The following is a 27,672-nucleotide window of genomic DNA, read 5'->3' on the forward strand; positions in this document are numbered from 1 at the left end:
GAACAGCGTGAACGAGAAGCTCTATCTGGTTTAAAACCTACCAGCCGGCCTGTCTGCATGAACTTGTCTTTCTATGTTACGAGTGTTGTTTATAGTCACGGTCTCCGTAGCCCCATGTAACAGCAAGTTCCGTAATTTAATCGTGTCGTGTGTATTTTTTTTCCCCCTCCTTCCCTTTTGTTTCTAAACTTAACTACCTGGCAAGGTGCTGGGGGTGCCCCCCACCCCGGCAGTAAATGACGACTCGTCCTCTCCTGGTCATTTCGCAGTTGGCAGTCTTCTCTCATCCCTCCTCCCCGCCAGTCATTTTTCTTCTCAGCAGCTGTCCCTACACCCTTTTGGTCTCTAAGCAGCAGATACAGCTTACAGGCCACGATAACATCAGGGCTTGACCTGCACGTGGACTGAAGCGAACCGTGACAAGTTATCTCCTGTGGAAATGCAGCGTTACCTTGAACCACGCGTGCCGGGAGGGCTCCGCAAGAGAAGAGCCTAGGAAAATAGATCAGGCAGACGGAGACTCCAAATAAATACAGACGAAGATCCCTCAGCCTCGAGTGAAGGTGACACAGCGGGTTCTGAGCTGAGGCAAAACATTATGTAAACAGGTTAAATAATCAAGCCGTCATTTTGACTGTTTTTCATTTCCTCTAGCCAGAGGATGGCTTTGATGGACGTCAGTATCTTTCAGCTCACTGTAAATGGCATTACGAGGTGGCTGTTATATTATATCCTTAAGGTTAACAGATGTTTTATACCCAGCTGGGAGAACCACTGCACATGCTCTTCACGAAGCAGCAAGTTAGATTACCTGAAGACAACAGGATCCATCAAATGTTTACAAATCTTAACGTAGAGCAGGAGGAAAGGAGGGGGCGGGGAGGAGGGAACCAAAAACCCAGCCCAATTCTTCTCTTCAACAAGTCACGTCAACGACGTCTGTAGCACTGCTAAGGAAAATTTTGGCTGTGTCTAGTAAGGAATGACCTGAGAGAGGCCGTTCCAAGTAAAGCCCGCAATCTGGGTCTGCACGCAATGCGAACGCGGCTACTGAGGTGGTGATTACAATAAAAGCGTAAGTTGTAATTAAACGCTGGCTTACTGAGTTTATTTCTTAGCAGCAGTGGACGGCAACACCGTCAAATCAGTTCCACTTCTAAGCTGCCGTTGTTGAAACACACTAAAAATTATTGCTTTTTTTTTTTTTTTTTAAGTATTCGTATTCACTTTGTGGTGCCAGTATAGTCAGGATTTATGAACTCATAATTTCCTCCATCCATCTTTGTCATCAGAGGACTGGTTTTTTTTCAAAGTAAATATAAAATGTCAGAAGGGCGAGCACAGATAAAATGGTAAAACATAGTTAATGAAGCTCTCCAGGCATCCACAGGGTAACTTCACTGATTTAATATTTCCCCCCACAAAGACAAAGCAGTCAGCGTGACAGAACATAAGCTGGGACGAACAGTTGGCAGATAATAAGACTTCCAATGACATTTTCGCTAGATTTCAGAGACGCTGTTGTGCCTTTTAGGCCTCATTATATGCAGCCTGTAGCTTGTTATTACCGAAGGCGGCTTTGAGAACAGGAAGGGTAAGAGGAAAGCACATTTATACCAAGGTGTGTGGAAATACTCACCTCCACAGGCTGGCTTTCTTTTCTTCCTTACCGTTGTGACACGCTTCATAGATGCTTGTAAATGAATGACCGAGACGTGGACCTCTTGTCCCACAACACTGCTACCTATTTAAAATTAAGGCTAGAAGTAGCCAAAAAGTTAGAGCTATTAGAGTATTCTGTGGGTGAAATTCCATTAGCACATGCTGTAGATCCAAGAGGGTTTAGGAGCCCGTTCCCCAGAGGTATCAATAGAAAATAAATGCTAAATACTATTTTTGTGGACCTGGGCTGAAACTTTTGCATACCCAGAATACCGCAGCATTTAAGCCCTCGAATCTAGAACATCTGCTATGAAACTGCAGAAAAACCTGAGCATCTTTATTTTACTGTTCCTTCTGGCAGGAGACAGATGCTTTTCCTCTGGGCGTCAAAAGCTCTCCAGCAGTTACGCTGGGGCACGGATCAGCAGCTCTGCGCTTGCCGATTAGCAGCTAGATCTGACAGAAAGGAGCCAGCCGCATGAATCCTCAGACTAACGGAACCTGTAAGAAAAAAACGGCCAAAGTTTTCTTGTGGCAGCAGACTGGATTAGTCCCGTGTCTTACAGCACCCTTCCTCTTTCCTGCTCGGAGAATCTTCTTCGCGTTGTACAATTGTCACCTCCGTGACCACAGCTGCTTGAAATGTAAAAAATAAAATAAAAAAAAAAAAAATTCCAACCCTCGTCTTCCCACTGATTTCCACTCCCCGAGAGCAATGAGTTTTTCCTGCTAATTATATGGTAACTTTCTAAAATCTCGGATCCTCCATGGCCTTTCGGTTCCTCTGCACAGCGCAGGGCAGTTACGCTGGTGCCTGCAAGGTACGAAAGAATGTCACGGGCCGACTCCAACACGGTAGAGAATCCAGGGGCTGGAAGTTAGAAACCTCTGTACAGAAAACAATACCGCACAGAAAAAAAAAAAAAAAAAAATCTGTTCCGCTAAACTCCCAAGTTTTAAATGCGTTAAGTTTGACAAAAATTTATTTTCTAACTTCTCGCAACTGCGACCGGGGAGGAATAGCAGACGTTGTGGATGTTCAGGCTGTAGAAGGTAAACGTTCGATGTTAAGATGTCATGTACATAATCCCAGCTTCTACTCCTAATAAAGTATATAGTTTATTATTCCCCACACAACAGCGCGCTCTCATTGTACACTGAAAACAGGATTATATTCGAGGAATCTGAAAATATAACAGCAAAAAATATTGAATTGCCTGACCTACGCTGTAGAGGTTGAGGAAACCAGAGAAAGCAATCTGGAAAAAAAAAAAAAAAAAAGTACAAAAAAACCCAAAACAAAAACCAAAAAACCAAAACCCAAACAAACATTAAGCGAGTGATTTGCGAGCGAATGAAATCATTTTGAGCGCCGCCATCGTCTGCGCGAGATTCCTTGGAACAACAGCACCATCCACTGCCCGCATGATGAACGGCCCAGGCAGCCCCTGGAGAAAAGCGGCCTCCTGTCCCATATGGGGAATGGGAATTGAACTCCCCCCAGCAGAGGAGCTTCTGCTTTCCCTCCAGGCACTAAAAGGCGAGAAACAAGCCTTTCCAATCGGCTCCTTTTGCCGATTCTTGCAGGAAATATTTCTTGAAGACACGACAAGGGAAAAACCTTTTTATGGTTTATGAGGTAAGCGACCTGCTGGACCAGGGAGGGGGGGAGACTCTTGCTGGCCAGACTGGGAGGAGGCACTGCGTGCCCTCCCTTAGGCGCCAGGCATGGCTGTGAGGGGGAGACCCAGGAGCACCGACACCCCCCCCCCCACGCCGAAGACGCGAGCGTCGCAGTCATTAATGCTGGGGATTCAACTTGGGCCTCACGGCACATTCCAGCCGTTGCGTTCACGGAAAATAATTAGTGAATTGAAAAAAAAAAAACCGCGCAGAGAGAACAAGTCCGTGCCGTCAGACGTGTCCCTGAATGCAGGATGCTCACCCAGCCCTCTCCGGCAGGCACCAGCTGGGTCCTCACCGTCTCCCAAAGCCCTGCTCGCACTGGTTACTACTCACTGGTTGCGACTGGAAGGCTCACAGCACCCCTCGCGACGAGACACCTAGCCCAGAGACCCCTCCACAAGGGGACAACATTTCCGTCGATGCTTTGCTGAACAGGGACAAAAGTAACCATACGGTTAAAAGCTTTACCGAGTCAAAGAGGTGCAAGCCCTTCATTAACAAGTCAGAAATGCAAGTCGGCAGCAATGAACTACAGATACTTGACACCTAAGTTACCTCCAAAGTGCTTTTTACTCACATTCCACGTACCTATTCCAGGCTCTGGGTTCTTTTTGACAACAAGATCATTTGTGACACGCTGTTTTTGAATTTTTTACTTTTTTTTTTTTTTTTTTTTTTTTCCATTTAGAACTTGCGAGATGCAGAAAGGATTCATTTCAGGGGAGAAAGTTCCTATTTCTGATGAAAGCAACCCGGAGCAGCTGCGTGTTTTGCCCCAGCCACCTCACCTCTCCCTGAATGCCAAATGGAGGAAGAGAAGAGCCCGCCCGCTCCACCTGTCCTTTTTTAACGCGAGGGGTAATTCATTTCTTTAAAGAACAGACAAATGTATAGCTCCGGTCAGAGCGACGAAATGAGAAAAAAAAGAAATGAACCGAGCTCTGAAAAGGGTCCCATTTCCGAGGCACTTCGTTATACTTCTGACAAGACAAAACCCATCCTCTAAGTCAGCATCTCTATTAAGAGCTTCAGCAGAGAAACCGGCCTCTGAATGAGGTAAGGCCTGATCTAATCTCATTTCTCCATAATTCAGTCACTCTCCAACAAGCTTGAAATGAAAAACGCAGTGAAACGGCTTGCATCCCGTCCGTGGTCCAGCAGCCCCACCTCTCCCCAGCCCCTTCCCTCTTCGGGAGGGGGAGAAAACATCAGCTTTTGACTGCTACCGAGTTGTGTTTCTAAAAGGCGCCAAAAATAGCTATTCAGAACGCAAAAGCTATCATCCGCGCTCTTCAGCGTAATGACTCACCCACCAATACACTGGACACTGATCTGTGACTTGTAAATGCTTGGCTCGCTAAATCAAAAAGGAGAAAAAAAACCCCAGTTATTATTCCTTAGGCTCGTCACGCGTGGTATTGCCTTATTCAGAAATTACTGCTTTCAAGACAGATTTGAGTAAATAAATGCCCAGAGCAATTCCAGCTGTCAGAGTTGACATGGGATAAAGTAACAATATGAACAGCACCGCACTGGGTGATGCAGCGATACGCGTCCACAAAATCCCATTTAATTCTTAAAATTAACTCTACGCTTCAGCACAAGTCTTTTTTTTTTTTTTTTCTGTTTTAGATTTAAAGGCCTCAACCAGGATATTTTCTCTAAATGGCCGGACGATCTCACAAGAAAAGACGGAGCTCGGTTTTGTTTAACAAGCATTTATCGTGAATCCAAATAAAAGAAAATTGTGTTTTTATATGCATCAACAACAACAAAAAAATCGAGGAAAAATGAATCAAGTAAATAAGCTACTAAATTCCACTTTCTTTCGTTGAATACACTGTACGTAACAGTGTGATGAAAAGAAAAATAGATAAGGAGTATCATCTTTCTAGTAGTAAAATAGTATCTCCTAAAACACTTTTCTGTGGGGGAGAGAGAGAAACAGGAGGGTGAGGAGGGTCTTCAGGTGAAACCAACGATATTTGATTTCTTGACGTTTGCTTTAAAATAGATTCTCCATAAGTACGAGGCTCGATTCTACTGCTCGTGTTACGATTTGCTCTTGACGGGACTTACCCACACTTCAGAACCATGTCAGAAATTAACACTAATTTTCGTAAATCAAAATCAGAAGGCGGAGAGAAGAAAAACAAGACACGCCAATGATTAACTATTGCCACAAAGAAAGTAATTAATTCATAGGCAGCTGTCGTTTTAAAGTTACCTTCGCATTGCTCTGAACTGGAGATTCCATATTTTGTATTCCTGAAGGGACGTTACATCCCAAGTACTGGAAATATTACAAATCAATGAACTACTTTCCATTTTAACCAGGCTTCTTAGAGAAAGCACAGGTTGTCAGAACTCGTTTTCTCTGTTTAATTACTTCAAAAGGGAATGTCAAACGCTTCTGCACCCTTTGCATCTTAAAACTATCTGTAGATGACTGATACTGTAACAACCCCTAGCACAACGCCTGTGCAGAGTTGCTATTTATAAGTTCTGACAGCAATTTAGATCGTTCAATTCAAGCCATAAGTATCAGGTTTGAACAATGGTCAACCTTTGCTGGAATAGCTCCACGTGCGACCCCACCATCACAGATTCTTCTGCCTTCGTTGAAGGAAACACAAGAGGAGCCGCCTTTACACAGCACGCGCCGAAGGATGCATTTCCAGTGCCAACAGAAAACACGCAACACAACCTACGAAAGGACGAGGTCACAAATCAGGAAGATCAGACGCTATTTTCCTAAGAATTCTAAAGGAACTGAAAAAGGCTGAAAAATTAAACATCGTGTCTGATCTCCGGAGCAGATAGAAAGCAGAAAATGGGGCAACTTTGCAAAGATCGTAGAGGGATCTACTGGGCTGAAGCAACAGAGCGGTCTGAAAAAAAGGATTAAAAAACCCCCCCGTACTAATGAATAGCAGGAGCGAGGATGATAAATGTGATACGTCGCAGAAGAGCCAGCACAGCTTCGGGTGGTGGTGGGGGAAGAAAGTCAGTAAGCAATCAAGGAAGAGAACTAGCTCTAGGTACGTCTGATCCCACGCAGCCGTTTTCACAGCTCACAAAAAAAAAAAAAAAAAAAACCCAAAAAACTTTCTGTTGTCACAAGATTTCTAGGCAGTGGTGATGGTAAGCTCGTAGCGCGTGCAGCTGGCCACGTTATTCGCGGGCAGCGGACTGCAAATTAGCACTCCTTGCTACGGCGTTTTTGTAAAGACTCGACAAAAAGCGAAAACTTAACAAACGCTTAATATTAATCCCAGAAAAGAAAAGAAAACAAAATCCGAATGCATAATATAGGGTTTGTTTTGTTGTTTGTTGTTTTTTTTTTCTGCCAAATACCTAAAGATCAAAATAAAAATACTACTGCTTGAATTTATGTTATTTATTTATGTTACCTTTATGCCATATTATTTGGAAAACATTTGATCATGTTCCAAAACACTTACTGTATCGCTCTTGACAAGCTGGGAAACACAATATAGACAGACAAGGTTCTTAACTGGCACAGTAACAAACCACAGTAACAGCTTAGTTATATCTAGCCTGACTGTGTTTAAGTCTTTATGCATAAAGTCTCAAATATATTTTACGTACGTTTTGTTTAAGTGGCTTCTTGACATCTGGCTTCCGCCCCGGTCTCCCTCACAGCTGAGCAAAAGTGGAAGAGGGAACACTACGGCTAAGGCACAGTCAGGAGATTCACGCAATGGGATTTCCAGCACCACCTTTGACTTCGCATTCAACCTAAATTTCTTAATTTGGGCCTGTCCCTCCAGAAAGCCATTTGAAGGAATCCCTTTGTTAATATTGTGAGGCTCTTGTGAGGTGCAGTTTGTGACAGCAGACACCAAACCAGAGCAACCCAGCTTCAGTCCCATCTCCCCTTCCACAAAATTCCTTCTCCCCCTGCACGTCTTCCTAGCCCTTCCCTCCACCAGCAGCAGCCCTCACCGGCCGCCTCCGTGAGTCAGCTGGGGGCATCAGGCTGTAGCTGGTTGGATTCTGCCAGGTCACGGCCCTGAGTCAGGTCACCAAAAGGGTCAGAAGAGCTTCAGTGCCAACACGCAGGAGAGATGGGAACGCATAGCCTAAAGAAAAGGGCAGGGCAGGATTACGGCAGCACCATTTACATGAGTCTAAACTATGGTGGAGATGCAAACCACCCCCACAGCCATCCACACACCCAGCAATAACACGGAGAATTCCATAAACTGCCCGGGAAGAGCACAGGAAAGCATTTAACTGTCTCATTTCAAAATAAATCAGTTGCGCTGGTTTTAAGTCTGTAAGTCCTAAATTTGGACAAAAATAAACAGGGAAGAGAAAGACAGTGCAAGTGCACGAGCAGGAAAGAGTGAGCACACGTGTGCGGAAGAACGGAAAACAAAGAAGGTTTTAGAGTGGATTAGGCTTTAGTTAACGTATTTACTTACCAAAAGAGCTTTCATATATTACATTGGAAACCAAGTACTTCTTAGCAAGAGATCACGACAGTAATAGTTCAGAATTACAATATAAAAAAAAATTGAAACTTTACATTTATTCAATATGAAAGTTTTAAAGCTCTTAATAATCTGTGAAGAATCAATTTCAACAGGACTATTAAAACGTGCAGTTTCTACAGCGGATGTATGCGACTAACCGATAAGCTACGTTTAGAACCATGGCGTTTAGACCTTATAATGCGTGAAGCAGAAGTCTCTTTATTCTCCTTCACACACGTCAATTTAATTCTCAGCGCCAGTCACAAATGATGAACTAAAGCAGTGAATTTAAGGCAGCCCATTTAACAGACTGGCGCTTTCCTCGCACTGTGCTTTGCTCCCTGCTAACCTGATGAGAGAGCGGTGCTGCAACCATCCTCTTCTCACCCCAAATCCCCGAAGCACGGATCACTGTCTTCCCATCTCTGCTTCGCCTGCTTCCATCCCAGCAGTCTTCCATTGGTCCTACAAGTGCAGCATTATCTGCTCCACTTCGGCACTGCACAAACAGCTCTCCTTCCTTCCCCCAGCTTTAGAGGGGAAGAAAAAGACAAAGCGGCACAAAATGAGAACGCGATGCCCAGCGAGCACCAGTAGTTTGGTATTCCAGCTATACTAAACACCAGCATCACCACCACAGCACCCAGATACTAACTAGACATCGGATTTACAGCTACAAAACATCATATATACTCAGAAGTCTGCGTAACAGTAGGAAAAAATATACCAACACTTCGAAGCAGGAAGCAGGGGAATCGAAAGAAAGGGAAAATAGATCTTTGCCTGTTAAAAACCACATATGACTGTGCTGAGAGGGGAAAAAAATTTATTGGTCCTTTAGATTTCCAATGATTGCTTGTATTACGCTCAGCAAATCCATTCAAATATTACATACAGAGGATATCTTTTCTTTGTTTGCAATGTTAGAGCTAGCTTAACATTCAGTGGAAATGTAAGGAATAAAAGCAAAAATTAAAAAAAAAATCCTCAAATTATTAGTGCAATACATGATTATTTTTTCCTATTTCAGCAAAACACTTGCAAAGAACCGGGTTCTGGGCTCAGCACGCATCTTCCATGAAGACGACTCTTGCATACTCACAGAAGGCACTTGAAATTCCTGGAAGTTGGGATGTCAGGAAGAGGAGGGACCGGCTATCGCTTGGATAACAATATGCTCGTTTTTAATAAGTGCTCTACTAGTATAAATTCAAACAGCCACAAAGCATTGAGATACAAAAACTTAGCTAGACGTGCTAACTACAGGGCTGCCAAGCTGGAGTACAACAGATCCTTTGTGTCACTGTCACCATTACTCGTCATCTCCACCACAGAGGAGCAGGAGTGCTTTCCTGTAGTCCCCAGATGTATCTTTCTGTTGATACAACAGACCAGTCACCATGAGTCACAACCGCAGAAATGTGAAGAAAAGCAGCAGCCAAGGAGGACTCCCAACAGATTATACATTTGTCCCACCCACAGGAAAGCCACTTGGATGACTCTCCGCTCAGGAACGCCGCCAGGAAATTCTGTGTCTCTTTATGTTAGAGCTCTACTTACACAGACATGACTTTCAGAAACGCAAAAAGCTTCCAGAAGCTGTACTAGAACTGAGCTAACCCACTGCATGCTAGAACGCGTTCGTCTGCAAGCGAGAAAGCCCAAAGAAAGGAGAAGCCCAAAGCAGCGCCAAAAGCAACGCCCTTTAGATGTGCCAAGTGCACCTGGTATCACTTAGAAAGGCCCCAGCCCGGCTCCCCGTAATTAACGGGAAGCTCTGCTACTAATTCCGCAGGACAGCAGGATGGGCCTGACTGACAGCGTCAAAAGCAACCCCGCCCAGCCTAATTGAGACAGCCTAATGTTAGAACCGATAACAGGAAATCGTAAAAAGCAGCATCGAAATATTCAAAATAAAACAAAATACCCCCCCCCCCCCAAAAAAAATTCCTTGGGGGGGGGGGGGGGAAGAAAAAGATTTTGGCTTCAACTCTGCAGCCGACAGCTGGCTCCGGATTTCTTGCTGCTCTTTCCCTTCTTGTTCCTTCCCATCCACTCAAAGGAGGCTATGATTCAGACCGATTCCACAGTGAAATTCTTTCCCCTTTGCAATGGCGCAAAAGGTTCCACACCACAATCCAAGATTTAAACTTCGACCTTGTGGTAACCGGGACTCCCAACCCCGGTATTATTTCTCTAGAGCCAGCACCCTCTCTGAGGCACTGAAAATTAGAAGGAACCCAGACAAGAAAAAGGAAATGAAGCAGTAGCTAAAAATGGTGTATGAATAATTGTCGTTTCAGAAAACCGCATCTGCTTCCCTGGTGAACACTGGGAAGAAACCTTTAGCTTTTCGTAGGAAGCGTCTCCCCCCCACTTAAACGGCTTCACAAAACTGCAGCCCAACCACCGCTGCTCCGAGACCTCGCTGTGTTGTCCAGCTCTACTCCCATCCGCCCCCCTTCCATGAAAAGAAACGGTGGAAACAATGACATCTCGGTCACCCCTCTTTTCCCTGACAGCAGAACAGCAACGTTACCTGAATCATTTGATGCAATGATTTTGCAAAATTCTTTCTCAATTCTTTTCTAATATCCAACAGATCGATTTCGCTTCTTGAAACCATGACTCTGATCAAGGTATCATCATCAGTGCCAGCCCCCTGAAGAGAAAAGTGTAAATAATATTAAAATATAAGTTTTTCCTCTACAGATGCTGTAGCAAAATAACGAATACAAACAACCGGAGCGCAACATGAAAGCGGGAAGCGCAACAAGCGGTGTCTCAAAACACCCCCAAAGAGACAACATTTGGGACATTGTCACGAGACGTTCACACTGCAACGCGGAGAACAGAGGGCTGATCACACAAGGCGCTCTAATCCCTGGATTTCTACGAAGGGCCATACGGTCAGACCTCTTATTTCATGTTTCATCTCACAGGTTTCAACCGTGAACGCCGATATAAATTTTAAATAACCCAGTTCCAGGACTACACAGTAGTATATCTGATCGCCGTGATCAGAATCCCACGCAAATCACCTTTTCAATGTCGTCTGAGACTGCGGAATTGCAGTCGGTTCTGGAACTGGGCACGTAAATCCTAATGATGACTAACACAAAGCACATAACGTCGTACAGCCAAGACACAGGCAGAGCAACTCCTCCCACGGATCATCCCGCTGTTTATTACGAAGGCCAACTTCATAAAGCTTTTCCAGCCACGGAAACACGCTCCCGCTCTTTTTATTCATCTTTATTGCTTTAAACATTTGAAGTTCCTCTGCCGGCAGGCTGTGCCAGACTGACGTCCCGACCCCCCTCCTGCGCAGACAAGTCAGACTCCACAAGCTGAAGCAATACAAATTTCACGTGCCGACCTGCTGATGCACCTCGAGGAAGGACTTGGCAGAGCCCCCCAACCATCATCTTCAGCCTAACGGCCAGGGTCACTCAATCCTTCCACTGGGTGTAACGTTCTTGGATTACATCTAAAAACGCCCTAAAGCTACTCAAAAGTTATGCCATGAGTCCGGTGCTTTCTGGGGAGGATCTGACAGTAAAATCTGGTAACATGGTAGAACATGGTAGAACTTTGTCACGCCAAACTGATTAATTGGGAGTACAAACTCGCTGCCAAAGTAATAAATTATCATCTTTCTTATCTGAAGTGCCTAATGATTTTTATTTGTATTCAACTGATGGCGGATGTCACCAGCAGACATTAATCAGGCCCCTCATAATAGAAATGTAAAAGATTCCAAAACCTATAGGAAACGCTTTTCTACTGCATTCTTTAAAAAAACCAAACAGATAAATAAAGTAATCCTCCTCATACAGCTCTCAGCATACTTATATAAAATTTTGTATTTTCCACCCGAACCTGATTTTACAGTGATGTTTATATAAACTGTAAAGCAGCTTTTAAGAATTAAGCTATCATTTCATCTCTTTTCGCTAATTCTCACGCTGACGCCTCATCAACACACGGATCCGGTGACAAACATACCTCGGTGCTTTTCAGCAAGGGGGAGGGAGGAATTCTTCAGGGAAGCTGATAACTTGCCTGAAACCCATAGGCTACCTACCTCGGTTTTAATTAATATTAGCCACTGTGAGTTAAAAATACAGTTTTCCCTGCTTATCACCTCCCATCCAAGAGAAGGCGAAGCCAACGCAACCACAGCTGTGTCGCTGATGGGATTCCCCTGCAGAGCCTTTTGTAGCTGTTCAAGCCTCTTTCCTTTTGCCCCAACGCGTTCCTTTTCCTTCTCAAAACCGGATGGATAATCGTCACGCTGTGTTTCAAAGCTAACTACACCTTCAGTCTGTAAATACTCACCTCCAAACCAAAGAGCACTAAATCTGCACCAATCTACAGTTTAGGTTTCAGTCATCTTTACTTCCTCAATATATCCACCACCTAATGACGCTGTAGTCTTTATTTAGCTGAAGGGGCCCAGTGGATCTAGCCAGACATTTTTCAATATGACAACACCAAGTCCAAAACCAGCTGATGAAACTGATGCTCCCTGTAAAGGATTTAGGGTCTGAAAAACTTACAATGAACTCGAAGTAAAGCTTATGAATCCTCTCCCAGATCTGCATTCCCCAAACCTTTGCAGATGCTTAGTGATACAGCATCCTGTTGGCATTTACAGCGAAAGAAGAAATGACGAACAAGCGGAAGGAAGAGAAGTGTAGCTGGGGGAAGACGGGAAGTGACGTCTGGAAAACACACACATACCTTCATGGAATAATACAGAGTCTCGGCAAAATACGCAGGCACGCTTCGGATGCATTTCACTGGAAAAAGGCACAGGATTAAGTTACTGATAGTTATTCAATACAGGACAATCTTTCACTGTCAAGGCAAGGTGTGTGTTACTAGCTCATTCTCTCCAGCGTGGACAACTAAGTACGCAGCTGCCAGCTAGTCTGTTCCTCGGCTACACCACCGCTTTGGGTTCCAGGAGTTAGAATGCACCGTCTATTTCTAATAGAAAAGAGACTTTGCTAATCAAATTCTACTCCCGGTTACAAATCTGCTATGACATTGTCCTAGGTGAGATGCTGGGAATACAAACGAAGGCAGAATTTTGTCTCACCTTCTACTCACTACACGACCGAACACAGTGTAGTTCACTACCACGCTCTGCCCCGCTTCCCCCCAGCCCCCCATCTATTAAAGGAAGAATAAAGGCCTATTCTCTAAATACCAAAAATAGATCCCAGCTGATTAACTGTACAAAGGAATCGTGTTTTCATGCCACTTCCCATAACAACTGCCATTTAAGGAGGCCTGAGAAGAAACGAAGATGGCCAGTTCCAGATGTATTAAGACTTAATTACCAACTGCCAAAAGCAGCTTCTCCAAATCACCGGAGGTTTCACGGTCAATGGTCTCTTCAATTTGAAAGCCAGAAATAGTCATGTATTTGTCAAACACTGCAAAACAGAAAGTGTGCTCGGTCAGGTATCTAGCCAGCATTTCTCCCAGCATCCTCCTCAGTACAGGTTAATGCCATCTGCATCTCATTATCTCCACGTGCTATCGTCCGCTCATTCTTTCCTCTGTCCTGTTTTAAATACCTCTTTCCTACCAGATTGCTACTATACAACACGTTCCTGTACCTGGGGAGGAAGAATCTCCTGCGCCAGCAAACGCTAGGGGTCAACCAGCTGGAAAGCAGCTTTGCAGAAAAGGAGCTGGGGGTCCCGGTGGACACCAAGTTGAACATGAGGCAGCAATATGCCCTTCTAGGAAAGGCGGCAAATGGTATATCCTGGGCTGCATTGGGAGGAATGTTGCCAGCAGGTGGAGGAGGTGATCCTTTCCCATCTGCTCAGCGCTGGTGAGGCCACACCTGGAACGTGAGGTCCAGTTCTGGGCTCCCCAATACGAAAAAGTTATGGAGCAACTGAAGCGAGACTAGTGAAGGGCCACTGAGATCATCAAAAGACTGGCGCATCTCTCCTATGAGGAAAGGCTGGGAGAGCTGGGACCGTTCAGCCTGGAGAAGAAAAAGCTTAAGGGGGAATTTCATCAACGTGTACAAGTATGTGAAGGGAGGGTGTGAAGAAGACGGACCCAGGCTCTTTTCAGTGGTGCCCAGTGCCAGGACAAGAGGCAATGGGCACAGGAGGTTCTGTCTGAACATCAGGAAACCCTTTTTTCCTGTGCGTTTGTACTGGCACAGGTTGCCCCAGGAGGTTGTGGAGTCCTTGGAGATGTGCAAAAGTCATCTTGGACATGGTCTAGGTAGACCTGCTCAAGCAGGGTTAGACAAGATGACCTCCAAAGGTCCCTTCCAATCTCAAGCATTCTGTGATTCTGTGAATGCACCCAGTGAAAGGGTGCAGGGAGAAGAGGGAAAGGGAAAAAAAGAGAAGCGTTAGCAAATTATAAGCATTTTTCCCAGGGTGCAGCCATCATTTAGCCTGAATCTAAGATCTTGCCTACACGGGGCTACTGCATCAAATTAACTTCACACAAACAAACTGGCCTATTGCAGTCTGTTCAAGTCTGTGCTCATGAATATCCGTAAGACCCGAGTTTTCTATGAAATCTTACGTTTCTATCATGCTAAGTAAATGTTGGGTGCATCAAAGCAAACTTTAGGATTACTTTAATGCAAATAATGGTAAAAAAGCTAAACAGTAAAAACGCAAATCAAATTACTTTTGAAAATCCAAATGAATCCAAAGATTCAAAAACGAAACGAAAAAGATTGGAGAATCAAAGCAAAACTTACTGATCGCTATTTCAAACATCCTAACCAGCTTAGTAAAACAGACTCATGAATGGGTAACGAGCAGGGAAAAAAAATCATTGTCTCTCTATTAACAGCTAATAAAGTATGAACCTATAAAAGGGTTGATCTTTTCAGGGCTGGATCTCCATCAGATTTTTATGACTCATAACAGACACTCAGCATCGCTTCTACTGCCACGACCTCTTTCAAAAGGGGAAAAAAAAAATAAAAAATAAACAAGCACCCAGAAAGAAACACCCCATCTGTCCCTCAGATCTACTGCACCGCTCCTTCAAGCGGAAAATTACCACGGCTAGGGGAAAACTGAATTACAGGAAACAAAATTAAATATATTAAGCAGAGGAAAGAGGTGATTAAAGATTTCTGGGCTTGACAAATGTGGTACTAGAAACGACTTTTCTACCATCTCTACCACCAGCTGACTAACACTGAGACTTCAGGCAGAGGTTTTCAAGCATACATGAACCATACCACCTACCCCTTCTCAAATGGGAAACGCTTCGGGTTCCCAAGATGGTGATGAACTTTTCTTCATCTGTTCCCCATTTCAGCTCCCCAGCTCTAAACAAAACCTGTTGCAAATTCAAGAGATCAAAACAACAGCATTTGTTACGTGTCCACACACCCTGTCGAAAAGGTCCATTTGTCTCACTCTAAGGAGCGTTAAACTTACTAACAAGCTATAGCTGGAGGGAAAAAAATGAAATTAAATTGCCAAGTACTGAACTGACTTTAGAAAGAAATAAATGATAAATTCTGAAATCAACTGTGAAAGCACTCGCATGAGTAATACTGCTTAAGGCCCTAAAATTGACTGTGCATATAGGCCCTTTCATAAGCCTGAAGTTTTCTGAAACTGTGATAATACAGGAGATAAAATCCATTTCAAACACTGCTTTTTTTTTTCCCCCCCTTTTTCAAATCAGACTAGCAAAACTTTATGACATGATGACTCATATCAAGGGGATAACCATGCTAACTTGGCCCAGGAGGAACTTTTCCAAAAAGGAGGGAAAGATGGATGTAGAAGCTCTCAGAAACAGTATCCGCAGGCTGCTAGAGATTTTAATCATTTAATCGTTTTAGCACATTCACTGCTCTTCGGGCAAGGCTTTCTTCCATACAGACAATCACTGGGCCATTAGCAGCATTCAGGGAAGAATAAGCAACAGGAGGGGGAAAACGAGAAAGAAAAAAAGAATAATCAGAAAATGACATTAGCTCTTTTTCCTGACACTCAGAAGCTTTTTTTCCAAATTGTGCGCTAAGCATCACGTAAGGAGAAAGGTTTGTACATATTGTAGTATATAGTATTCTTTCTCCCTCCTCAGTGAGCAGAGGACAGGCAAACAGGTTACCGCCTATATCCAGGCAATCAAGTATTTCTTAGAAAAATCCCCGCAACCAAATCTGCGGCACAGCAACGCTGTTGACCGTCTGTCTGTCCACACTGGCCACCTGGCTGTCCGCACTGTAAAACCTGAACTGGCATGTTATGGATCTTCCTAGCTGTGTTTGTACCAGAATCCTATTGAAAGCATAGTTGTGACTGCTGCATGCTCTTCGTAATATTAAATAATTCAGACTACAAAAGGCGGGAGGGGGGTTTTAAAAATAAAAAAGCTATTAAGGCACTGCAAGGATATTTAGTTCAAATAATGCATGCTAAGCTCTTCAAATGAATACCAGCACTCTCCATCCAGTAGCAAACGGGAAGTCTCAGCACAGCATTTAGAAACACCAGGAACGCCTTTCTTTAGAGATACTCGAAGTTGTGAATGGCATTTTACGTGAGCTCTACGTTCTCGCCTGCCCTGCCGCTGTGCAATCCCCAAAATGTACGTCAATTGCGTTGACTTTTTAAAAGTGATACTCGCAAAAATCTCTTCCAAAAAGTTAAACTTTCTCCTTCAGGCATCAGAAAAGTCTTGCAAGTTCCCTTCGTATTTGTGCTGTCTCGTAGTATGAATGCCCATTCCCCAACTGCTTTGAACCAATGTTTAGTAATCCTAGACCCCACCAAACCTAAAAATCACCACTGAGCAAAAAGCTTGCCCTCTCCTGTATAAAATCCTTCCCAGAATAACATATTAATCAAGAGAAACATTGGGAAGCCAAAAACAGTCTTACTTTTGCACAGTCATGTACCTCAATTCTGACCATCTGTAGCTGGCAATAATAATTAGAAAACTCTCTGAATCTCTTCCAGGGAGCGGAATGTAAAGATATCGATAAAGAGAAATGTGACAGAACCCTTCTCTGTTTGGGTCCCAGCTCAAGCCAAACATACATAACAAACCACAGAGACCATTTAGAAAATCAGGACCTTTTCAGCATTTAGGTATGACGCCTCCTAAATACAGATGCTCATTTAAACTCAATTAAAGAGGCCAAAAAGGAATCTATCTACCCACCAAAGCCTGTGGTTCATGGGTATCCTCAATTACGTAAGTCCAGCTAAAGGCAAGACGGACACAATTTCATGAAACAGTCTAGTTCATGATTCAAGTATTGACCTCACTAATTTTCAAGCTCCAATTTCCACAGGATTAATTTTAATAGCAGAAGAACAAATGCTTTCTGAATTTACATAACAAAGGATTGGCCTGTGCCAGTAAAATACATTTTGCCAGTCTGTCTCTCCATCTTGCCCTGCTATCAGGAGAGCCTTTTATTGATCTGGCATTCTGCTTTTCCTCCTTGTCACCTTGAACAATCTGTTATTTTCTTTCATCTCAACTGACAATTTACGAGAGGAAGAGGTCTAGCCCAGAGTTACCTGAAATAACCGAGAAGAAACATGCATTAAATGTGTTCTGTAATCAAATCGCTGAAATATTGACGACCACCACCACAACAAAGCCAACAGCACCCAGCAAGAGACTGCATCAAGGATACCAATTAACTGCTGGTACTCCTGCTTCTAGAGCACAGGTTTAGTGATCAGTGACAACACCGTGGACAATACTCGCAAAGGGCAAATACGTGAACTCCTAGAAACCCTTTAGAGGCAATTTTTGGACTGTCATCTGGTTACAGTAAAGCAGAATATTCGGTACATTTCCTCCTTTTAGTATTTCACCCTCTGTGGGGGCATCCCTCATCGAATAGCTTTAACGTTTCACTGTATCATGTATATGACACATGATGTGTAAGAAGAGAGAAGTTCAAGTCAGGTATTAAGGAATGAACTGTTCACATGTGTCAGTTTTCCAGCAGCGCGTCTCTCGGCATCACAAAGCTTCAGCAGTCATAACTCTCCCTTCCAGCGATCTAATCACTGTTCCGTTCAGGCACCTCATTGAGTAATAAACAAACAAGACACGCTTAACACTGAAACGTGAAAGTGTCAAAAATCTCGATCTCAGTGTTTCAAGTTTTGACACTTCTTTCATCCAGAATGTATAAAAGCACAGAAAAATGTATTAAGAAACACACACAGAGCACCATAACAATTTCTCTCTCACATTTGTATTCCAGCTGTATATTGCAAGATAACTTGTAGAAATGTCCCAAACCCCAAGTCATTCACCCACCTGAGCATCCTGCTCAACAAGAGCGTCATCAACTCTGCCGTCAGGATCTCTATTCGCCTAGAGAGAATTTTTAAAAGTTGTTAAACTGGAGAATCAAAAGTTGAATCAAAAAACAATTTATCTGTTATATCAAGCCCGTAGGAGGTACCGTGAGAAGTCAACCCCTAATGCATCTTCTCCCAATTCCCCTTGTTTTTCCCTTTTGCTTGCGTCTGTCTTTATGGAATAAATGTTCTCTTCTCCTCTTGCCTTCAAAACTGCATGTAGCAGGCATTCTGCTACACCCACAAGCACCACAGAAGTTTTTCAATTCATTGATGTGGAAATGACCCATAACAGAGCTCAAGACTGACCCTGCAAGTCAGGGGAAGTGATTCAGGTTCGGAACCAAACCTGCCTATCACCAGGTCCATCTAAAACCCCAGCTTAGCAGAAGACAACAAGGGTACATCGTACAGGAAAACGGAAGTGAAAATCGTACACAAAGAGATACTGACCTGCAGCAGGACCACTAGCATCCGCTGAAAGTAGCCTGATGTTTCTCCTGTGATCTTATCCTCCAAGTTGGCCTCGTACTCTGCAAAAGAGCAATACCCATTCACCAACTTACAAAGTTCTTCACGATTTCAAGGAGAAAGCAAGGAAAAGCAAAAAGTTAATCTGACTCTCTGCTTGTAGAATCATTTAATCAGGAACAGCTTTAACAACTAGGACAGATTCTGCTGTCACTTATAACCTAGCATTATTGTGAAAGATGTGAAAAGACAGCGTCTCGCGCATCGTACCAATACTCAAAATATTTTGAAATACAAGGTGACACGCACAGATTCAGCTCTTTACAGAAATGAAGAGCATACAGGTTTGGAGTTACTCTAAAATATCGCAGTCTCACAACTGAACAACAACTGTGAGCCCAGAAAATTCTAGTACTAATAAATTTTGCCCTTGGAGACTCTAAGTTTTGCCTCAAACTTTACTAAGACATGAGAAGTTCTTGTGTGGCAGGAATCCGCATAGAGGTAAAAGAAATGTTGAACTAAACGCTGCCTTAAAAAAAAACAAACAATCCCACAATCACAGGGTAAAAGCTCCTGCGAACAACCAAAAAGCTGCACCCGCTTTAGTGCGAATGCATTTGAACAGAACAGTGAGCAAAAAGCAAAAAATCACTTCTGTTTTTTTCTGTGATACCAGTTTTCTAGTTTCCAATTACTAAAAAGCCTCTCTCAGTCAAAGCGATGAAAATAACGGGAAATGCATTTGAATGAATTCTAACTATAAAGCACAAACCACCATGACCTGCAGTCACAGCCCCAAAATAAAAACTATTTTAATTTACAGCCCAAACTCTAGTTTCCTTCAGTGTGAATTTCTGCAACACAACAGAATGAAATCCACTTATCGGACACATCCATCGGTTCACAGATAGACCTTATTTGAAAGATGAGCTAAAACCATATTTAGAGAACTGAACGCAGACCCCCTAGGATTTTATTTTATGCAGAACTTTACCTTGCAGATAAACCTGTTTAATATTCCGTATTTCCTCGGGTGTTCTGGAAGCAAGAATTTCAGTCAACACTTTCTCATTGGTTCCTGCTCCCTGCAGGGGTGCAAGCAGAAGTCAGTTGATGGAGCAACAAAAGGAAAACAGAAATGCCCTTTGACAATCAAAAGCAAGCATCAGCTTACACACTTGGATCAAATTAAAAAAAAAAAAAAAAGAAGTAATAATTTCTTCTTTCTCGTACATTGTGGGGGTTTTGGAAAGATTTTTTTCCAGTTCTGGCTTGATGGTTTTCAAAACCAACCCAACGCTTAATAAAGGCTGACTGCTGCGGGATTCAGATGAGCCCTTCCACATTCAAGCACATCCAGATATGCCTCCGTTCTCCACTAGTACAGTCAACGACATCGAGGTAAGTGAATGAACGTCGTAACGGTTTTCGTCTTAGCTCTAGTTCACATACCGCCTTTCATCAACTAGTACACAGATAAACATAGAGCCACACCGCAATGATCTTTACCCTTCTATGAATGCGCGATGTTAAACCCACCCTCTCTTCCACTGCAAACGCACACATTTTACAACAGAACTGCTAACCCAGATAGTTTAAGCTGCTGCCCTCTAATTACAGCCGGCACAACAGGCACTCTCCACTTTTACAAGGATAAAATTTACAGAAGTCAAGCCAATACCTTGTCTCCACAAGTCTGACTCTACTTCGCCTGTAAGAATAAGCCATTGCTCTTTATGCTTCCAAAGGAGTCCTTTCACAAAAGGAGCGCCGAAATACAATACTCTGTACTTTTTGCTTTGGCGTGTTATTTACAGCCTTTCCTGTATGGAAAACCTGTATACTAACTGCATACAAAGATACCCAAAATACAAATCTGCCAGGTTACAGGTGATCCTTTTCAAAACACAGATTGTTTCGTGAACATGCCTACCCAACAAGTGCAGCAGGCACAGTTTTATTCGTTGTAATTTAAGTAGCAGCAGTGAAAACTGACAGGACAATCCGCAGCGCAGACTTAACGCTCTTAGCGGAGTTGTTATCTCGCACTGAAGTCTCTGCTATCACATCTTCTTTGCTGTTGTTACGCACCTTAGTTGAACTGCAGCTAGTATCAACACCTTTTCCTGGGCAGAAACATTCGCTGAAATCCTCTGATATTATGTTTAATATCATTTTTTCTAAGTGACAAGAACAAAACCGCTCTTGTTTCACTATCTCTATTTTCCCTCCTACACCCATCTGTTCTGTCATTTCCCTGTCGGTCTTTGACTCCTAAATCAACAAGAGCAGCTTGGGAACGCATTTTTTCCCTTTTAGTCAACAAGGCCTTTATCAGTTTGTTTGTCAGGTGCCGTCTCCCCTTCCCCCACTGCATATAAAGGCATTACAGAAAATTTCCAGGATTAAAGTTTCTGTTGTCTGAGATACTATTTGCTGGGTCGTGGGTTCATGAACACTAGTTTGCACGGTTGACTAAAGCCTACATATTAACTAGTCATCGAGGATCTTGGGAGTTTACGTGTAAGTGTCACCCAACCAAGCACTATGTGACACTGGACAAGTTCAGTGTCCTCTACATTAATCGACAGGTTCTGTGAGTAACCCAGGGACATCCGGTTCCTGGATTTCCACAGACTGATAATATCAGACGAGTGTGACAGAGGGAAAAAAAATAAATAAGATCACACGGAAGAAAACATACTAAAACATCTACACATACAGATTGTAAATTGTTTAAATGCATTCAGCTGAAGAGAAATGTTGGAAAGGTAGCACCGATGGGGCTGGAAACTCTTCCCACTCTACTACTGGAGGCAGCTTTTAGAACACATTCAATAATATAGACAATACCCGCCCGTAATTTTGGGGGACACCAGTTTACACAAGTACACCGGGCCATCAATTTTGGAGTTGCACTGTAATCCATCAGGGGCAAAACACTCTCCAGTTTAAATAACACTCAAGAAGAGATATACAAATAGCATCCCACTTTAATGAAATGCCTTGAACTAACTAGTGGCCTATGCATACAGCCGTATAGCTGTAAAACCTAGGCTGCTCACAGCAGAAAAATCTAGTGTCCGCTGGACTTCGGCACTGTACTTTAGCAGCAAAAAGAATTTAAAAGCAACCTGCACATCTACTCATATTTAAAGCAGAAGCAACAAGTCTTGTGCCACATAGATTTTAATCTGCATCTGCAGTGACGCCGTTCTATTAAGACGACATGGTTTCTCATGAAAATAATTCCATGTAAAACATTCTGAAGACTACAATTCTAAACTATTTCTAAGGAGTTATCAGGATGAATAAGAAACCAGGCAAAACCATGGCATTAGGAATAGTAGCAGGTGCTAGCATAACATTCCTAAGAGAGGGGGACAAAAAAAAAAAAAAAAAAAAAAAAGGAAAAAAGACTTCTATTAGTGTTCCCTTTACCACGCAAAAGTTCATTCCTAAAAACCAAACAAAAGAGCAGCAAACATTTCATACAATGTATTAATTGCTTTCCCACACTCCTCTTACCTTGATGGCATGCTTCAGTGCATGGGCATCAAAAATATAAGTTGGCCGCATCAAAGACACCATCAACGTTTCAAATTTGCTGGTAAGTTCTGATTTCAGGTCATCCACAAGATCCTAATGCAGAACAAAGAGTGCTGTAATGAACGAGGACCAACCGTTTTAGACGGCTGCATGTGTGTCTGCAAGCTAGAACACCCTGGAGACACCTCAAAAAGCCTAAAGGACAGGGCTCCTTTTGTTTTAATTGGTACCTGAACTGAAACAAACGTAACCAAATAAGGCAGGAGGATACAAGGGCATTTGGAAAACCGGAAACATATTGTGATTATTTCTTTTTCCAATATAGAAATTCTTTAAACGCTAGTTGTTTGCTGCACTTGCTCTTTGAAACATAAGTTACCCAAGCCAGAATACTAAAGGATCCAGAAATGCTGGAAGAAAAAAAACAAGCTGTCTTCACTTTAAACTCACTTAACGGCTTTATCTGCCACTGTGTTTGGTTTTGTTCTCTCCTCTGGTATTAGGCTGCTTTATTTCTGACACGTTTTCTACCTCTGGAAAATTCTTTTTCCTGCTTTTACACCTTACATTCCAGACCTCGTGACATAATATTTGACAACTCCTTCTGTACCAGGAATGAGACGCATACTAACAGGAAACTACAGGAGCTTTTACACAAAACACATCTAAGACACATTGGACCAAAATACAGAAAAAAGTAACTAACTTCTCTGTGCTAACCTAAAAGGAATATTCTAACCCAGCCAGCAATGAAGGATACAGCAGGGTGGGGGAGAGGGGGACTCGGAAGCAAAACCAGATCTTCTTTGAAGGAACCGTTTACAGGGAGCATGATGAATGTGCCTCACTGTTTTAAGTGGTCATCATAGGCCACATTCCGCTAATTTCTAGAGGTATTTTTCTTCTCACCCTGCCAAATAAGGTTTTAAAGGCAGATGCAATTTCTTGACGCTGGGCATTGTTTCTGCCGGTAAGGATCTTCAGAACAGTTTCTTCATCAGTCCCTGAAGTTAGAAAGAACAGAGAGTTACAAACACACTCTAAAAAACAAACAGCAGTGGCACAAACTCAAAAGGCAATGAAAGATTCTTTGAAAAGAACAGTCTACTGACAAACAGCAGACGCATTTAAATAACAAATGTCACTCTAGCCCAAGCTGAGCTGCCAGGTTTGGCGTTCTGCTGTTGCAAAAATATGACTGGAGGACCCACGTGGTGTTTGTTCTCCATCAGTGCTCTGTTCCAGACACTGCTCTGAGAACCCCAGGCATCAGCTAGAACACTCAGCCACAGTCTGTATTCTACATAGGTGCCTTGCCTTCCGGCTCATCACCAAGGGATTTACTTTAGAATAAACAATCTGCCAACCCCCAGCAAAACTCACTCCGGTAACCCCGAACACCCCAGAGTACAGAAACGCAGAGCTATTACCCATCTTATATATGGTAGTTTGCAAGACAGCCCTCAGAGCACAGCGTCTCAACTAGCCTTCCTGAATTTGCCAACAGGCTGAGGTGTATCATGTTTCCCTTGTTCCCTTCCTTCTGCTTTCTCCCGCGGGCAGCTTCAAAGAAAGCAGCAAATTAGGATCTGTTCCCACAGGGAAATCTGGGGGCAGAAAGCTACAATGTGAGTTTACAGACCACTTGGTTAGTCTACATTCATGCTGTGTGCTTGTATTCTTTGTTCACGGTAACTTTAACGCGCTTACGCACTTCCAGACCGAGGGGGCCGTCGCGCATTTTCCAAGCACCGAGCTTCTACCACACTGACATAACTCTCCACAGTTGTCGCTTGTAAATCCACTGTCTAGCTTACTGTGCGGTAAAACCCTGTGCGCAGAGAAGCCTGTGAAGTATCAATTTTTAACGGGGAATGTGCAAACCACCTTCTTTTTTCCCTTATGCTAACCCAAAAATAAACATCCTTGAGCAGCACAGTCAAAACCAGGACACGCCCAGGCTCCTGCAGTCCTGGGGCTGTCATTCCATGGCGTGTAGACGCATGCCCTACCCTTATCTGCTAATACAAAAGAATGAGTTCAGCAAGGATATTTTCAAAGGCGAGAGAGCCCTTTCCTTTTTGTAAAATAAATTATTCTTACCCAGTCCCTTCATGGCTTTACGAAGAGCTTCTGCATCAGCTCTGGCATCGAAAGGAGAGAAGGCTGTCACGGTGCCTCTCGTGTACTAGACGGGGTGGGGGGGGGGGAGGAAAGGGAAAAATCCATGAAATAGAAGATAGCATCTTTCAGTTCTCCATACATGAGCTCAGACTGAATTTGAATCCACAATCCGAAAGATTATAGCATTTTTCTTGCAATTGTCTGACTAAACAGCAGCCTGTGGGCATTTAAACACAGCTCTAACTCAAAAGGTACTACCATGGCTTTACTCAGCAGTACACCAGCTAAGTTCAGGTATATTTACATAATGCTAGTTGGCAGGATCGGTATTGACAACACCGGAGCCCGAATGCAGGAAAATGACTACAAAATTATCAATTTGTTAAAGCAATTTGGGAATTACTTGCACAAATCATGTATGCTAGAAAAACTGCACAGAGATCCAAGACACATTTGGAAATAAGCAATTTCTCTCCTCAAGAAAAACCTACTGGAGCTCTCAACCAGTATCACTGGTTTTATCACGGATTTTTTTCCCCATCGCATTGCAGACAAGGCCTCCTGAACTCTGCAATGACTTTCAATGTTTCATCATGTTTCTTTTGGCATACGCAACTTTTCCCTCAAGTGATTCAGCTACATTTCTCTTAGTAGTTTACAGCTAAAAAGAAATGACAGTTCAGACATAAGGGTAAAAGATCAGCCCATCCAAACACAAAAATAATTCCACTAGGTTTCCATGGAACATGGCTCTTCAGGGACAAAGGGATAAGGGACAAACACAAAGGGATATTCATCACCCTTACAGAAAAATCTTGCCTTTGTTTAACATGACAGTTCAAGAACCTACATATGTACAGAAGAGTAGTTCATTTATAAACTATAAGAGTCGAGCGATGGCCAAAAGGGGAAACAGCTGGGTTTGGGGAATAGGAAGGTTTTTCTAACAGCGAAATTTCTCGTAAGCATCGTTGCATAAAAGTAGTAATCACTACTGGCAGGGCATTTTTCCACTCTCAAGAAAAGAGGATGAAAGGAAGCGCCAAGACACCTGCTGAGACTGGCACCACATCGTTTCACGGGCAGCACAGCCATCTGGCCTCTGCGACACAGCCTTTCCCTCAAGTTAGCAATTTCAGCCACACAGGGCTTTGGTTTCAAGTCAATGTGCTCATCCAAGCCAGGTCAGCCAGAAGAGCACAGAGAGAAAAGAGCAGGCAAGCGTTAACCAGAAACTGCCCCGAAACACTGCTGCCTCTCAGGCCGCCTGCGCTTTTACTGCCACCCCCCTGCTGCTCACTGTGGGAGCAGTAATGACTTCGGTTTACCTCTGCCGTATTTTGGCAAATCAGAACAGAAAGTCTCACGGCGTTTAGTAGCAACAACAAACTTCTTTCTGGTAGATGCTTTCCAATATCCGGCATACTTCAGGGGCATGACAAATTCCCCTGGAGCATTCAGCTTTTCCAATCACAAGCAAGTTTTTCGGCAGTAGTTCAAATTTAGGCACAGCAATACGTACGTACTGTCATTTTCCTAGCTAATTCCGAAGCTGAATTCGGAATTCAGCTGTGACTGAACTTCATAAATCAAATTTAATTTGGTAAAACAGATGAAGGCTGAAAAGCCTTTGTTTTCCTCCTCCTCCCTTATTACCCTGCCAGCCAGCATGGGGTTATTTAAAATTGTACTTTCCTGCAAATATCATCTTAACATAACTAATGTTATTGAACTACCACAATTCTCCTTTTGGACATGACTAACCGTCTAACAGGTCTCAGAGGAAACAGTTATTGATCTTTAAGTTAAAGTTTTCCTTTGCTTATCTTGTTATAAGCAAGCGGAATTCTCCTTCACAATTCCTAAGTCTTGTGACGAGTGCCCAACATTCCTCTGGGGCTGTTTTAGACAACATACGTGTGAACACTAAGTGCTAGGTTAAATCTATCTCTGCATCATCCTTCTCATTTTTATTAACTAAGAAGAATCCTTCCGTAACTCTTTTTTCCAAAGCACAGCACGGAAAGCCTCAGCATACGCTAAGCTCGATGAACAGTTCCTGAAATCCTTCTGGTGCAGCTGTAGTCCCAAAGAGCTTTCTTGGTGTCTGGGCACCATTTGCATTCCAGACGTTCCCTTCTGACGCACAGCGTTTACTGGATTTTGGCTACCTACCTGCCACAATCGCCCTCGATCAGCACTTGAGCTGCAGCTAGCCTGTAAACCAGAAATATCGCTGCAGCTCCGCCATCCAGCGTAACAAAAACGCACGTCACCTGGGTACCACAAAGACAGCAGCTATAATAGCAGAATCTCCAGCTACATCTACTGCCCTTGACTATACGCTGGTCCCAACGGAGCACAACCACAGCAGGGGCTGTTAGTGTAAGACAAGCTCGGATACAGCTTTGCGGGCCCGAGTCCAACCTACAGTCTAACTGTTCTAAACCACCATCGCCGCCTGAACCACTGAAGTCGACTTTCAGTCACGGAGAATGTGAAATAGGAGCTACGAACCAGACATTTCTAACAAAGTAATAGACTCGTAGGAAAGAGTTTCTGACAGAAGCCAGACACTCACTTATCAGACAACTCAACTACAGTTTCAACGTTAAGTAGAGTTTAAACTTTACTGAAACAAACCGGTTCTCGCAGATCTTGCAGGTCACAGCATCACAACCGCTATGCCATCCTGACCTAATACGAAAAATGGTGAACTGAAAGACAACTATTGAACTTTTATTTACAAACTTCATGACTTCTTACAGAGGTAGATAAATTCTTACTTTTAGTACTTCTAAGAGCGTTCCTGGCCATTTATGTAAACAGATACGAAATAACGTTACAAGCTCACGGGTCCTTTATATTTTGGTTCCTAAGTTTCCCACTCAGTAGAACCTAAAGCACACCAATGGAAATGAGAAAACAGCAATATCCCACACTGGCCAGTAAAACACAAAGAGAAACACAACACGCAAGACCTTAACAGAAAGAATATCACAAGATTATAACACTCAAAACCTACCCACGTTCTTTTCTTTCTACATTCCCAATATGCCGACTGTTGTTAAGCAATCATGTGTAGCGCAAGTGCAATTTGTGATTCTATACTAAACAGCAGCTTCCATTCCAGACATCTACCAATGAGACCAACAAAACCCCTAGTTACACAAAGTTAGCATGAAGAGGAAAGGCAAAGAAAAAAAAAAAAAAAAAAAGGGGGAAAAAAAAAATAAGAGACACTTCAAAGCAAGAGATGATCTTGCTTTAGAATTTATGCCCCTCCAAATCACGTTCTTGGATATTTTTGTTTATCCTGC

General features: G+C 43.2%; 1 protein-coding gene across 2 annotated transcripts in view; it reads right to left on the reverse strand.

Annotated features, from left to right (window-relative positions):
- Window positions 1-2,023: 2,023 nt before the first annotated feature.
- Window positions 2,024-27,672, reverse strand: part of ANXA5 (annexin A5) — a 29,517-nt gene continuing 3,868 nt past the window's right edge. The window contains exons 3-13 of one of the 2 annotated variants that reach the window (XM_054203234.1): window positions 24,332-24,416; window positions 23,138-23,232; window positions 22,208-22,321; window positions 19,674-19,764; window positions 18,659-18,738; window positions 18,162-18,218; window positions 15,104-15,197; window positions 13,202-13,297; window positions 12,597-12,655; window positions 10,390-10,512; window positions 2,024-2,163 (exon numbers count right to left, since the gene is read on the reverse strand). In XM_054203234.1, the coding sequence (XP_054059209.1) occupies window positions 2,149-2,163; window positions 10,390-10,512; window positions 12,597-12,655; window positions 13,202-13,297; window positions 15,104-15,197; window positions 18,162-18,218; window positions 18,659-18,738; window positions 19,674-19,764; window positions 22,208-22,321; window positions 23,138-23,232; window positions 24,332-24,416 (909 nt within the window). In that variant the 3' untranslated portion in view covers window positions 2,024-2,148. Of the gene's footprint in view, window positions 2,164-8,659; window positions 9,226-10,389; window positions 10,513-12,596; window positions 12,656-13,201; window positions 13,298-15,103; window positions 15,198-18,161; window positions 18,219-18,658; window positions 18,739-19,673; window positions 19,765-22,207; window positions 22,322-23,137; window positions 23,233-24,331; window positions 24,417-27,672 lie in introns of those variants that run through there. The other variant, XM_054203233.1, reaches the window with a different exon arrangement.

Source organism: Rissa tridactyla, chromosome 5 (assembly GCF_028500815.1).
Source record: "Rissa tridactyla isolate bRisTri1 chromosome 5, bRisTri1.patW.cur.20221130, whole genome shotgun sequence".
Classification (NCBI taxonomy): Eukaryota; Metazoa; Chordata; class Aves; order Charadriiformes; family Laridae; genus Rissa; species Rissa tridactyla.